Source organism: Sorex fumeus, unplaced genomic scaffold (assembly GCF_029834395.1).
Source record: "Sorex fumeus unplaced genomic scaffold, SorFum_2.1 ptg000051l, whole genome shotgun sequence".
Classification (NCBI taxonomy): domain Eukaryota; kingdom Metazoa; phylum Chordata; class Mammalia; order Eulipotyphla; family Soricidae; genus Sorex; species Sorex fumeus.
This window is the reverse complement of record NW_026606108.1, coordinates 35,077,760-35,089,521: the sequence shown is the minus strand read 5'-3', so window position 1 is coordinate 35,089,521 and position 11,762 is coordinate 35,077,760. Positions and strand designations below refer to the sequence as shown.

The following is an 11,762-nucleotide window of genomic DNA, read 5'->3' as shown; positions in this document are numbered from 1 at the left end:
CAGGAATCGGAAAAAGCAGTATCCTGACGCAACTTCCCCACTGTCCAGTGACGCGGGGCGCAGAGTGCTTCGGGATCTAAGTGTGCAAGTGAGCGGCGCGCGTGTGGGAGCGAGAGCGGAGCGGGGAGTGTGCCTGTGCGCTCTTGGCTGCCGGGGTGCGTGCGCCTCTGCAATCGCCGTCCTGGGGCGGGCGGGGAGGTGGGGGGACGGTCTCCTCCCCCCGCAGCGTTGAGAAATCTCAGTGAGTCACCGAGTGGTTCTGCATATTAATGAGCGAGCTCGCTGCGAGGGCAGGAGCGGATTTAAAAGAGGCCTGGGCGGGCGGAGGGAGGCTGTGGTGAGTTTCCAGCGCCGAGCGCCGAGCGCAGCGCACAGCCTCCGCCGCCAGGCACCCACCGAAGGGGAGCCGCGGGCGCCAGCAAGCCGGGAGGCGCGCTCCGGACCTCCAGGCGTGTGCGGGCCAGTAGCAGCGTTGGGCGGGCGCCCTCCCGAGTCCCTGCTCCCGCGCCGCGCCCCTCCGGCCAGCATGAGGTTCCTGACCGCCGCGCTGCTGCTGCTTCTCCTGGCACTGTGCGCCGTGCGCGTGGACGGTGAGTGCCCGAGACGTCCCTTGGCGCTGTCCGGTCCCGTCCTGGGGAACCGGAGCGCCAATGCTGGCTGCCTGGGAGACCCCTGGGATGGTGGGTGGGCTCCGAGGGCTAGCGAGGGGCAGGTGAACCCGCGCACAACTAAGTTGGGGGTGGGGAGGGGGCTCTCTGAGCGCGCGCTCTCTCGCTCTTTCTCTCCCAGGGTCCAAATGCAAGTGCTCCCGGAAGGGGCCCAAGATCCGTTACAGCGACGTGAAGAAGCTGGAAATGAAGCCAAAGTACCCGCACTGTGAGGAGAAGATGGTGATGTGAGTACTCGCTCCTCGCCCCGAACTGCGCGCTGTTCTTAAACCGCGGCTGCTGGGTCGGGCTAACAAACATTTCTCTTCGCCTTTGGCCAGGCTTGGGTGAAGCCTTTGTAACTGCCCAGAGAGTCCTTAGGACGCTGGCTGGACAGTCCAGGAAGAGAGTCTGGAAAGAGGGTCACTGTCCCGTGCTTGGGGAAACAGCGTCTCTCCCAAGAAGCTCGCCCTTGCGGGGATGCGAATGGGAAATGGGTGGCCTCGGTGTCTGTGTCTGCACCGCCTACCCCGCTAGGGCTCCCCGTGCCAATTCAGAACACTCAGATTGCGATCACCCCCAGCCTGCTCTGCCCCACGGAGGCGCTGCTTTCTTGTTACAGGAGAGAGGATTAAAGCACACATTGTCTTGAGGCCTCAGACTCTCCCTTTCAGAGCCTTCCTTCCGTTCACAGGACCATGGATGGCCAGTTTCTGGTTTCTGGTGATTTTATTTTGTGAATGATTCTCACTTTTCCACCACGAGCTGGAATCCTGGTGGGTCCCTGGGCCCAGATGGTGCTGGCGAATGGGTTCGGCTGGGGTTAACATGCCACACAGCTCAAGCCCTGCTTGGTGGGGATGCGAGGAATATTTTGAAAACTGGGGCAGAGTGAGAGAACACTGAGTTTCCTTGCTTCTTGCCTTCCCAATTAACCACTTGAGGCCAGCACCACTGTTTCCCCATCAATACGCTCTTGGCCAGGAAGGAGGCCCTTGGCAAAAGCAGCTACCAAATATCTGCCCCTCTTCCACTCCCCCAGAAACAGGCCACACACTATTCTCAGTCTGGGCAAATGCCTTCCGCCCGCTGCACCCGCTGGCCCAGAGGCCTCCCGGTGCTGTCTGTGAGGGCAGTCCCTGAATGAACACTCCCGCCAGGCCCTGCACACCCGACTCCAGAAACTCTACCCCCCGAAAAAGTCTTTTTTGGTAAGAGCAGGGGATCGCATGAGTTGCAGAAGGAGTTAAAAGCCCTCTTGGCTTCCAGTTTGGGTGGTTGAAAATGACAAAAGTTTTCGGTGAAGTTTACACGCCTCCTAAGAGCTGACAAAAACTCCATACACTGAGCTTCTGGGGCTCGGCAGGGCAGGAGAAACAAGGAATGATTTGCACTGGTATTTCCAAAAGAATAGAGCCCCCAGTAAATAGGCTAGCTCACTTCCCTGAGTAAACTGCTCAGGAGAAAGAGCAGTGGCGAGGGAACAGTGTGGAGGGCTTGATGTAACTTTGTGAACAGCTGGAGGACCCTCATGAGATGAAGACAATCACCCCCTCATTCCCCCACCCAGGGCTGGAGGTTCTGCTCCTTCCTCAAGCACTAAAGATTCGAGATCAGACCAGGGGCCAGCACTTTTTTCTTTGCCAAAGCAGGTTTTCAGCCACAAAGGCTGAACAAAAGCAAGTTTTCCAGTTCACCCTGAGTCACCTAGAAATCTCTGCCGAGGCTGGGAGGTGGGGGAGGGGGGCTGCAGTCTGCTTTACCAGTGGGAATCTTTCTACCCAGCAGGGTCTAAGAGAGCCCAGATTCTAGAGAAGGGAGTCTGCATCCTATGGCCACTGGGCTCTTAGCAAAACCCTCAACACCCCATAATTACAGAGAAGATGGACATAGGACCCAGAATTTCTCAGTAATTTCTGGGGACAGAGATCCTCATGTCTTCAACCCAGGACCAATATTCCTGGTTCCAAGGTTGTGGAGATTGTTTACTCGTGGTAGGGAGAGGGCTGGCTGAGACTGTCTTCTCCTGCTCTCCAAAATTCAGGATTTGGGGTCTGAATACTAACCTAACTGAGAGGGGGGTTTACAGGTTTTGCCAGGTTCTTTCACTCCAAGTGCAGGCACAGTATTGCAGGCAGAGAGGGTAGTACATGGCCCGAACCCCTGCAGTGACAGGCAGCTGGGGCAGGAAGCAGCTTGGCCCTACTCTGAAGCCTGGTCTGTGCTGACCCCTGGCTGGAGGGAAAGGTCCAGGGGATGCAGGGTTTCTTGGGAACGCAGGGCATGAGCAGAGATGCTGGCCCTGTTCGGGGAAGCTCAGACCAGAGTTGGGAACCCAGAAGTTATGACACAGAGGGCGAGAGTCGATATTCTCAGTTGGAGACTGAGGGCCTTTTCTCCCTTCTAGCATCCTGACACTTTCTCCTTGGGACCCTGTACTGAACAAGTTCACATGCCCTGTGCCTCTCTGTCTTCCCCAGGCCAGCTCTAAGCCCCCGCTGGGGTCCCCCTGTTCCAGCACCCCACCCAGACTACCTGCAGACTAGCTCTTGCTGTGAACTCACCTCTCATCGCACTTTGCCATGTCTCTCAGCAGTCCCTCATTCTCAATCCTTCCTCCCTTCCAGAAGCTTTCTAAACCCCAACAGGAGGCAGAGCTTCACTAATAGCTGTCTGACCTCCCATTCTGGACTGGAGCTCACACAAAGAAGCTGCTCCTTCTCTTTGGCCACTCCATCTTAGGTGACAACTACTAAAACCTCAACTTCCCCTTGTGCAACCCCAGGGACTAGGTGCTTAGCCTCAACAATGGCCTTTAATCATCCCAGAAAGCCTCAGAGGTGGGGCCGATTACTATACCCAATTCATAGACGGGTAAAATGGACTCAAAGAGGGTGTCCAGATCCCACAGACAGACCTGGGAAGCAAAGCCAGGCCCTATGCTCCACCTGCCACCGCCCATGTGACTAAGCCTTCCCTAGATGTTGACACCATGAGAACTGGAATTCCATGACCAGGAATCAAAAACAGCTTCAGGGCCAAAAAGACTTAGTCTCCAAATCAGCCACTACCTGGGATGGTCTGTGGGGAACCATCTGGGGCTGGCAGGGTTAGACCGAGGCAAGACGACGTGTGTGCAGAGCATGGCCCAGCCCTGCTGGAAACCCATGGGAGGAGGTTTCGTACACCAACGTCTCTCGAGCTTTAGCTCTACCTATCCCTCCTGCTTTAACAGGAGCTATGAGTGTCTCCTGACCTCTGTTCCAAGGACAGACCTGAGCCCTGTGGATAACAGCCCCTAAGGGTGGGGAGCTGTGCATGATGCTGAGGGCTTGGGTAGAGGGAACTCCATATAGGGGCTCCAGACCAAGATCCAGGCAAGGCATGGGCACGGAGCCCAGTTCCTTGAAAGGTGGGAGAAGACCACCACCCCTGTCACCCCTTGATTGACAGGGACAGAGCAGCGCCCCTCAGGCCTCATGAGGAGCTAGCCAGGTTCCTCAATCCCCCACCCCACCCCACTCCATTTCAGCATCACCACCAAGAGTGTGTCCAGGTACCGGGGTCAGGAGCACTGTCTGCACCCCAAGCTTCAGAGCACCAAGAGGTTCATCAAGTGGTACAACGCCTGGAACGAGAAGCGCAGGTATGCCCGCTGCCCCTCCCCTTCCTGTCCATCTGGGTCTAAGGCCTCTGCTAAGCTTTGTCACACCATCTGACAGGTGAATGCCTACTGCAGTCACAGCAGCAAGCAGACTCCCAAGCATGGCTTACATAGCCCCAAGGATGAGAGGCTCACTCCCTAACAAAGCAGGCTCTTCTTGTCTTGCATAGTTAGAAGCATTGAAGGCATATAGGTTTATCAACTAAAATCAGTCACACCCTAACTTAACACATTATGGTCTTCATTCCTCTTCTTACTAATTTCAGTTCTCTGGCCTGTGGCAGGTGACTGGGTAACTCCAGGCATGGCACTTTCTTGGGGGAGTGGAGGGGGGTTCTTTGTGGGAGTGAAGCTTAAGTGATAGATATTTGTGTGACCACTTTAAGAGTTTATCAGCTATGAAACTCGGCATACAATCTCAAGGTGAGGTAGCTGACTCTTTTCCCTGCTGCCCGGAGTATTCTGATCACTTCTTTCCTGCAGATACAAGGAGGGAGCCGGGCTTTGACTCTTCAAACTCAGAGCCTCTCCTAATAGCGGAGGCAGAGTGGCCATGGGGCCAGCGACCCAGACCAGGCCCCTTGTCCTCTGAGCTCTGTGTCTCTGTTCTCTAAAGTTGCCTTCCCAGCTCTGAGTCCTGGTCATGCCCCTGCCCCCATATACCACATGAAGGTCTTCCTGACCTGGTATGAGCCTTATTTCACATACTCAGGCCTCTTGTCACCGCTGTATACATAGCAGGGCTGGGGAGTGCATACACACACACACACACACACACACACACACACACACACACACACACACACACACACAAAACCTGTGCATGCACTGAACCCCACCGACAGCTAAATGGGATGGGAGCCTAGTCTCCCAGGCCAGCCTGTCCCCTCTGCAACCACCTGTACTCCCCTTCTCCCCTCCCCCCCACACCCACCCCAGCATTGCTGGATCCTTCCACCCAAAGCTCAGCCTGTTAATAGCTGACACTAAGGCCAACCTCAGTACCTGAGGTTTTAGTTTTTTCCCTGCTTCCAAAACTGCCTGTCTGCAGTTACTTAAAATAGAAAGTGATGAGAGTGAGCAATTATTTTCTATAAATCTGAACAGGAACGAAGACCTTTTCTGTTCAGGGCAAGCAGCTCATGTGGCTAAAGCAAGGCCTCTCCTGTCCACTCTCTTTCACCCTTCAGACCCTGCATCACAGAAGGAGAATAAGGCTAATCTCAGGGCCAGCCATGGAGGGCTGGGAGCACCTCTGGGAACAGTTCAAGGCTTGAGGACTCCCTCAAGGCTTTGGTCCACATTTCCCCCTGGCCTGCAATCAAAGGTATAGTTTGGAGAATAAGGAGGAAGAGTGGGAGGAGAAGGAGGTGGAAGAAGAAGAGGAAAAGGAGGAAAAGAAGGAAGAGGAGGCAGGCATGGACCCGAAGGTCCTATTTCTTCTCTTTCCATCAACTCCAACAATGACAGTGATGAGTGGAAATCAGCACCTATCCTGCCAGGATTACAGGATGAGTTCAGCCTTCCTGACAGGATTGCTGTATCCCTTGCCCATCCCTGTTATGGCAGGGAAAGCTCTGTGAATGGAAAGGAGTTTTAAGGAACCATCTTGAAGTCCATTTGTGGAGAAAGAGAGAGAGAGAGAGAGAGAGAGAGAGAGAGAGAGAGAGAGCAAGAGTTCAGAGTCTGGGGTGGGGGCAGGACCAGACCACCAGGCAGCCCAGATCCCTGGGAGCCATGCTGGAGCGCCCAGAGCATCTCTGGACACCAAGCTCTGGCTGCTGAGATTAGATTTCAGTGCAGAGTTCTAGGGTTTACTCAGAAATCAGGGCACAGGGAGTGGGAAGAGTTGGCTGTGAACGTGTGAAGCCTGGCCTGGGGCAAGCTTGGGGCAGAAAAGAGATGGAAACTACCTAAAAGGGGACAGGCGGGAAGGTAAAAAGAGGTGGTCTTCACAGGTGCCTCCACTATGAACACCCCCCCCCCGCCCCCAGGCACACCAGCCACCCTTCAGACTGTGGCTGCAGTTGTAGAACTAACATTTAAACATTATTTAGGCAAAAGGAAAAAGGAGATCAAGTGTAAGTCGAAGGAGGGGCCTCTCCCCACCCCATTTTCTGAGTACAGATACAGAAGGAGCCGCTGTGCTGGGGACAGACCTGATCCCATCACTAAGCCTCATGGTCAGTTGGGCAGATTTGGAGTCTCTTGGGCCTCAGTTTCCTCACAGACACTGTGAGCTTGTTTTCAAAGGCTGTGAGCTTGTTTTCAAAGAGCGAGATGGCAGAGGTGGAGGCTGCGTTGAAGGAGTCCAGGCAGACTTGGGGGAGCTGTCGTGATTCCTGAGGTGCCTTTCTTCTCCCAGCCCTTGTAGCCCCTGGGTGGGCACCCCCAAGGACCTGTCTTCAGGAGTGGGACCCTCAGCCTGCACCAGTCACACATGTGTTTCCTCTCTCCAGGGTCTACGAAGAATAGGGTGGAGAATCCCAGACGGGCAAATTTCACGGCGGTGAGAGGTGCACAAAGGACTTTGCCGATTCTCAGAACAAACCAACCCTTTCTTTCTCACAGGCATAAGACACACATTACATACTGTTACCAAGCACTTTTTACCGAGGGTCAGTTTTTACATTTTATAGCTGTGTGCAAAAGGCTTCCAGATGTGAGACCCCCTTTCTCTCTTGCACTCCAGACTTCATCACAGGCTGTTTGGGACTGAAAAGGGGAAACTCATGACTTTGTAAAAGAAAAAAAAAGACAGAGGGAAAAAAACACTTTTCTTAAAAAATTTGTCCCGACATCTGAGCTTTATAAGCGTCTGGGAGGAAAGGGAGCTTGGTCGAGACATTTCATAGCAGCGTTGTGCCCTTGCTAGTGCCGAAGCTGCCACACTAAGGTCCTGGCTCCCAGAGCAGCTGCCCCAAGCTCTCGGGGCCTCCACAAGGGTTGCAGTTCAGGGGGGATCCATCGCGGTACCCACTGCCATCCAACAGATAGGACCAGATCTCTGCATCCTGAAAATTAACTTGTCTCCCCCCGGGTTTATTTTCGCACACGTTAGGAACTAGCTCCAAGATCCCAGGAAGCAAATGGCCTTTGGGAGGAGGCTGTGTCTTCTCCCCAGCCTGAGGGTTTGTGAGTGGTGCCAGCTTCGGGACTTAATGCTTCCAAAAAGCACAGGAGCACAGGGAGACCCTACACCGCAAGGGAGAACCTTGGGAGAAAAAGCAGACACGATTGCACATGTGTCCACACAGATACATTCTGATGACAAGGGAGACAAACTTCCCCACCTGTTTCTTCCCTATCACAAGGAACACGCAGCATGAAACCGTACACCTACCATTCCCGCCGACTTCTCCCACACACAAGGCAGCCCTTCTGGGAGACCACGACGTGCCCCCACCCTTCCCTGTGTACATACATAATATCCTCTTAAGGAGCCCCCGCCCTGCCCCTGTACCTTATGCTGTCCTGTACCGTCCTGTCATATGCTCCAGAGCCACCAGAGCCTGGGAGTGTTGCATGCAGGTTTCATATTCTTTGTAAGACAAAAATAAAAGTAATAAAAATATATTTGAAATGCACCAAAAGCCCAGGCTACTGACTTTCTTTCTATCTTGTAATGCCATGATGACAGTCAAATGTGTCCCTGCCCTGAATGGGCAGGGACAGAGATACTAGGAAAGGAAGCTGGTGCTCCCCACACACCTGCTGACACTGTCTGCTCCACACCATGCATCATCACAATCAGAGTCAGGACAGTGTCCCTAGGCTGCACCAGAGCAGCCTGGAAGGCATGTGGAGGGCCCAGGAGTCAGCTTCTGGTAGTTTCCAGTTAGACAAGGTGGTAGGTGAACCAAGATTCCTGAGGTCTAGGGCCCCACTGGAGAGGACCTAAAAGTGGTCACAGGGAAGCTCTGGACTTTCCTGTAGCTGGACAGACAGGCTCTGTCTGTCCTAGCGGGAGCACCTTTTCCTTTATGATCTCATCTCCTGGCAGCGCCAAGATGCACCCAACGTCGTCCTGAGGAAGCTAACGACCAGAGCAGCTAAGAATGCTGCCCATAGGGGGTATGGTGCCGCCAGCAGGTCAATTGTACCTGTGAGGCAAGTGCATCGGCAGCCTAATGGCGCCTTCAGACTTCCAGATACTCCAAAATTGCCGCTGTGCCTTTGGCCAGACCCAAAAAAACTTGGGGCAAAGTTCACCAATAAAGTAAATGGCCAAAAATTAGGTATGTGGGAGACACACCTACAAACCACCTCCAGCTCAGCTATATAATTGGAGGCATGGCCAGCCTCTCTGGTTCCTGATCGAACTGCTTAATGGCCATGATCCCAGAGATTCAGAAACAAATCTCAAAACCCAACAGCTTTCGGCAGAAATGCATCTGGTCCCTGCAGTAGGTTACCAGTGCCGGGCCACCCCAGGTGGGAATAGGTTTCATGCCTTGGCCAGTTCCCCCTGGTGGACCGGTGGCTGCCATCCTCCAGAGGCCACTGGACAGTCAGGTTTGGGCCCACAGTGATGAGACACGTTGGGGGTGTCCACGGGATGGGGGTGGAGCCTGCCCTTTCCTCCCCACCCCAATGAGGCCCCGAGTCGCCACCCACAAAACAGCCTCTCTGGCTCCTGATCAAGCTGCTTAATGGCCATGATCCCAGAGACTCAGAAACAAATCTCAGAACCCAGTGGCTTTTGGCAGAAAGGCATCCGGACTGCATAGTAGGTTACTGTCACCAGGCCACCCCAGGGGAGAAAGGTGCTGTCCCTCCACCTGCTCCCCCTAGGCAGTTCGGTGGCTGCCATCTTCCAGAGGACATTGGACAGTCAGGTTTGGGCCCGCAGTGATGAGATACATGGCGCCTCACGAGATGAGGGAGGAGCCGGCCCTTTCCTCCCCATCCCATCGAGACCCCAATTCGCCGCCCATGAAGAGCCTCTCTGGCTCCTGATCAATCTGTTTAATGGCCATGATCCCAGAGACTCAGAAATAAATCTTGAAACCCAGCGGCTTTTGGCAGAAATGTGTCCAGTCCCCGCATTAAGTTACCGGCGCTGGGCCAACTCAGGTGGGAATAGGTTTTGTGCCTTGGCCTGTTCCCCCTGGTTGCCCAGTGGCCGCCATCCTCCAGAGGCCACTGGACAATCAGGTTTGGACCCGCATTGATGAGACAGGTGGGGCATCACAGGATGGGGATGGAGCCGGCCCTTTCCTCCCCACCCCAACAAGACCCCAAGTCATCACCCACGAACAGCCTCTCTGGCTCCTGATCAAGTTGCTTAATGGCTATGAAACAGTGACTTTTGGCAGAAATGCATCTGGACCCTGCAGTAGGTTACTGTCGCTGGGCTACCCCAGGGGGGAAAGGGTGTTATCCCTCCGCCTGCTCCCCCTAGGTGGCTCAGTGGCCGCCATCCTCCAGAGGTCACTGGACTATCAGGTTTGGGCCCTCCATGACAAGACACATGGGGCCTCACGGGATGGGGGTGGAGCCAGCCCTTTCCTCCCCATCCCAACAAGACCCCAAGTTGCCGCCCATAAACAGCCTCTCTGGCTCCTAATCAAGCTGCTTAATGGCATGATCCCGGAGAATCAGGAACAAGTCTCAGAACCCAGCAGGTTTTGGCAGAAATCTCTCCAGATTAAAATGTTAAAATTTCAGAATTTCCAAATCATGCAGCCACTACTGCAGCCACGCAACATCACATGTTATTCTTAACCAGCAATAGAAAACAAATTGTCTACTGTTTCATTTTCAGCAGATCTGAGTGTTGGGGTAAAATTCTAAATAATAATGTGGGTCTGGTGTCAAAATATTGAATGTAATCAAAGTAGAGAGAGAGTAATATGGAAATCATCTGCCCCACAGGTAGGGGGAGGGTGTGGGATGGGGGTATACTGGGGTTTTTGATGGTGGAGAATGAGCACTGGTGAAGGTATGGGCGTTTCATTGTATGACTGAGACTTAAACCCAAAAGACTTGTAACTGCTCTCAGTGATTCAATAAATATAATTATAAAAAATGAAGAAAAAAAGAATGCTGCCCATGGTCACCAGCACCTGCTCTAACAGCTGATTCTGGCAACCAGGACAGGAGCCTGCAGGTGGGGAGCACTAGGGCCGGGATCTGGGAGCACCAGGAGGACTGTGATGGCTCTGTGCTTCTCCCTGGATGAGGCAACCGTGTAGAGCACTGAAACATGAGATACAGGTACTGGGTAGGTGTGAGTTAAATTCATGAGACCAGGCTACTTACTGCCCAGAGCCCCACATCTCCAGGTTTCCAAGCTTGTTGGTCCAAGACGCAGGCCCTCGGTGCTTCCCTGAGTCACCCAATGCTGTAGGAAGTCCCAGGGTGACACCCCTCCACCTCATCTGCACTTCTTATCTGCTATACCAAAAACCAAGAGCTCATGTCTCTGGCGCCTCCGGGACGGCTTCCTGACACACGTGCCTGACTCCGACAACGTCCCGGGACTCACACAGGACAGGCTCTGTCTGTCCTAGCAGGAGCACCTTTTCCTTTATGATCTCATCTTCTGACAGCGCCAAGATACACCCAAAATCGTCCTGAGGAAGCTAACGACCAGAGCGGCTAAGAATGCTGCCCATGGTCACCAGCATGTGCTCTAACAGCTGATTCTGGCTACCAGGACAGGAGCTTGCAGGCGGAGGGCATGTTGGGCAGGGGGACCATGAATCTATGGGACAGAGGAAAGGGGCGGGAGCTACAGGGAAACCCAGAGCCTAATAGCCAGAACTGACACAGGGGCATTAGAAAGGCAAATATCCAGGCCAGGGAGTGGAGAGGGGAGAGGAGAGAGAGGGAGTTGTAAAGCCCAGACCCCTTTGCCTGGAAGCCCTAAACCTACTTAGCCCAAGAGAGCACCAATGGGGCCTCACGAAAGCAGCTGCAAGGGAGAGAGCCTCAGCATCCAGGAGCCCCACCCCTTTAACGCTGCTGGCCCGTGGGCCACCCAACTCCTCTGGCTTCCCAAATTACCAACGGGCTCCTCAAAAGCAGTAACAGTGTCCCAAGAGCTTGAGTTAGTCTGACCCGGGCACCTGTCCTTAGTGTCTGTCCTGGGCTGGGGCAGACCCGATAAAGTCGTGCATAGGTGCCGAGTCTCCCAGCAGAGATACTGACTCTCCCAGGCCATCCATTGGTTAGCAGAAAAAAAGGAACGAGGCATGCAGAGGTCTGGAGAGGCTGCGGCCTCTAGCCAGCATGTCCCTGCAGAAGGAAGGTAGGCAAGGATTCTGTGGGCTGTTTGAAGCCTCTTTCCCAGCACTGATCTTTAGAGGAGCACCAAAAAGGGTTTCTCAGCCTTGGCTCTTGACAGATAACAAATGAGCCAGGGGCTGGGCTTGGTTCCAGCCAGAATACTCATCCTCACTTCCCAAGCCACCTCTCTTGTCTTTCTCCTTTGGTTTCCCAGTAGC

General features: G+C 54.0%; 1 protein-coding gene across 1 annotated transcript; it reads left to right on the top strand.

The window, feature by feature from the left end:
- The first annotated feature begins 279 nt into the window (after window positions 1-279).
- Window positions 280-7,072, top strand: CXCL14 (C-X-C motif chemokine ligand 14). Its single transcript, XM_056124346.1, has 4 exons — window positions 280-590; window positions 790-895; window positions 4,180-4,293; window positions 6,771-7,072. The coding sequence occupies exons 1-4, from the start codon at window positions 527-529 to the stop codon at window positions 6,784-6,786; spliced, it is 300 nt and encodes a 99-aa protein (XP_055980321.1). The 5' UTR covers window positions 280-526; the 3' UTR covers window positions 6,787-7,072.
- Window positions 7,073-11,762: the final 4,690 nt, after the last annotated feature.

What these genes read in the sequence shown, in the direction of transcription:
- CXCL14 (XM_056124346.1), top strand. Translation starts at nt 527, where the DNA reads ATGAGGTTCCTGACCGCCGCGCTGCTGCTGCTTCTCCTGGCACTGTGC. An exon ending in GTGCGCCGTGCGCGTGGACG is followed by an intron (nt 591 to 789) that starts GTGAGTGCCCGA and finishes TTTCTCTCCCAG; the next exon opens with GGTCCAAATGCAAGTGCTCC. An exon ending in TGTGAGGAGAAGATGGTGAT is followed by an intron (nt 896 to 4,179) that starts GTGAGTACTCGC and finishes ACTCCATTTCAG; the next exon opens with CATCACCACCAAGAGTGTGT.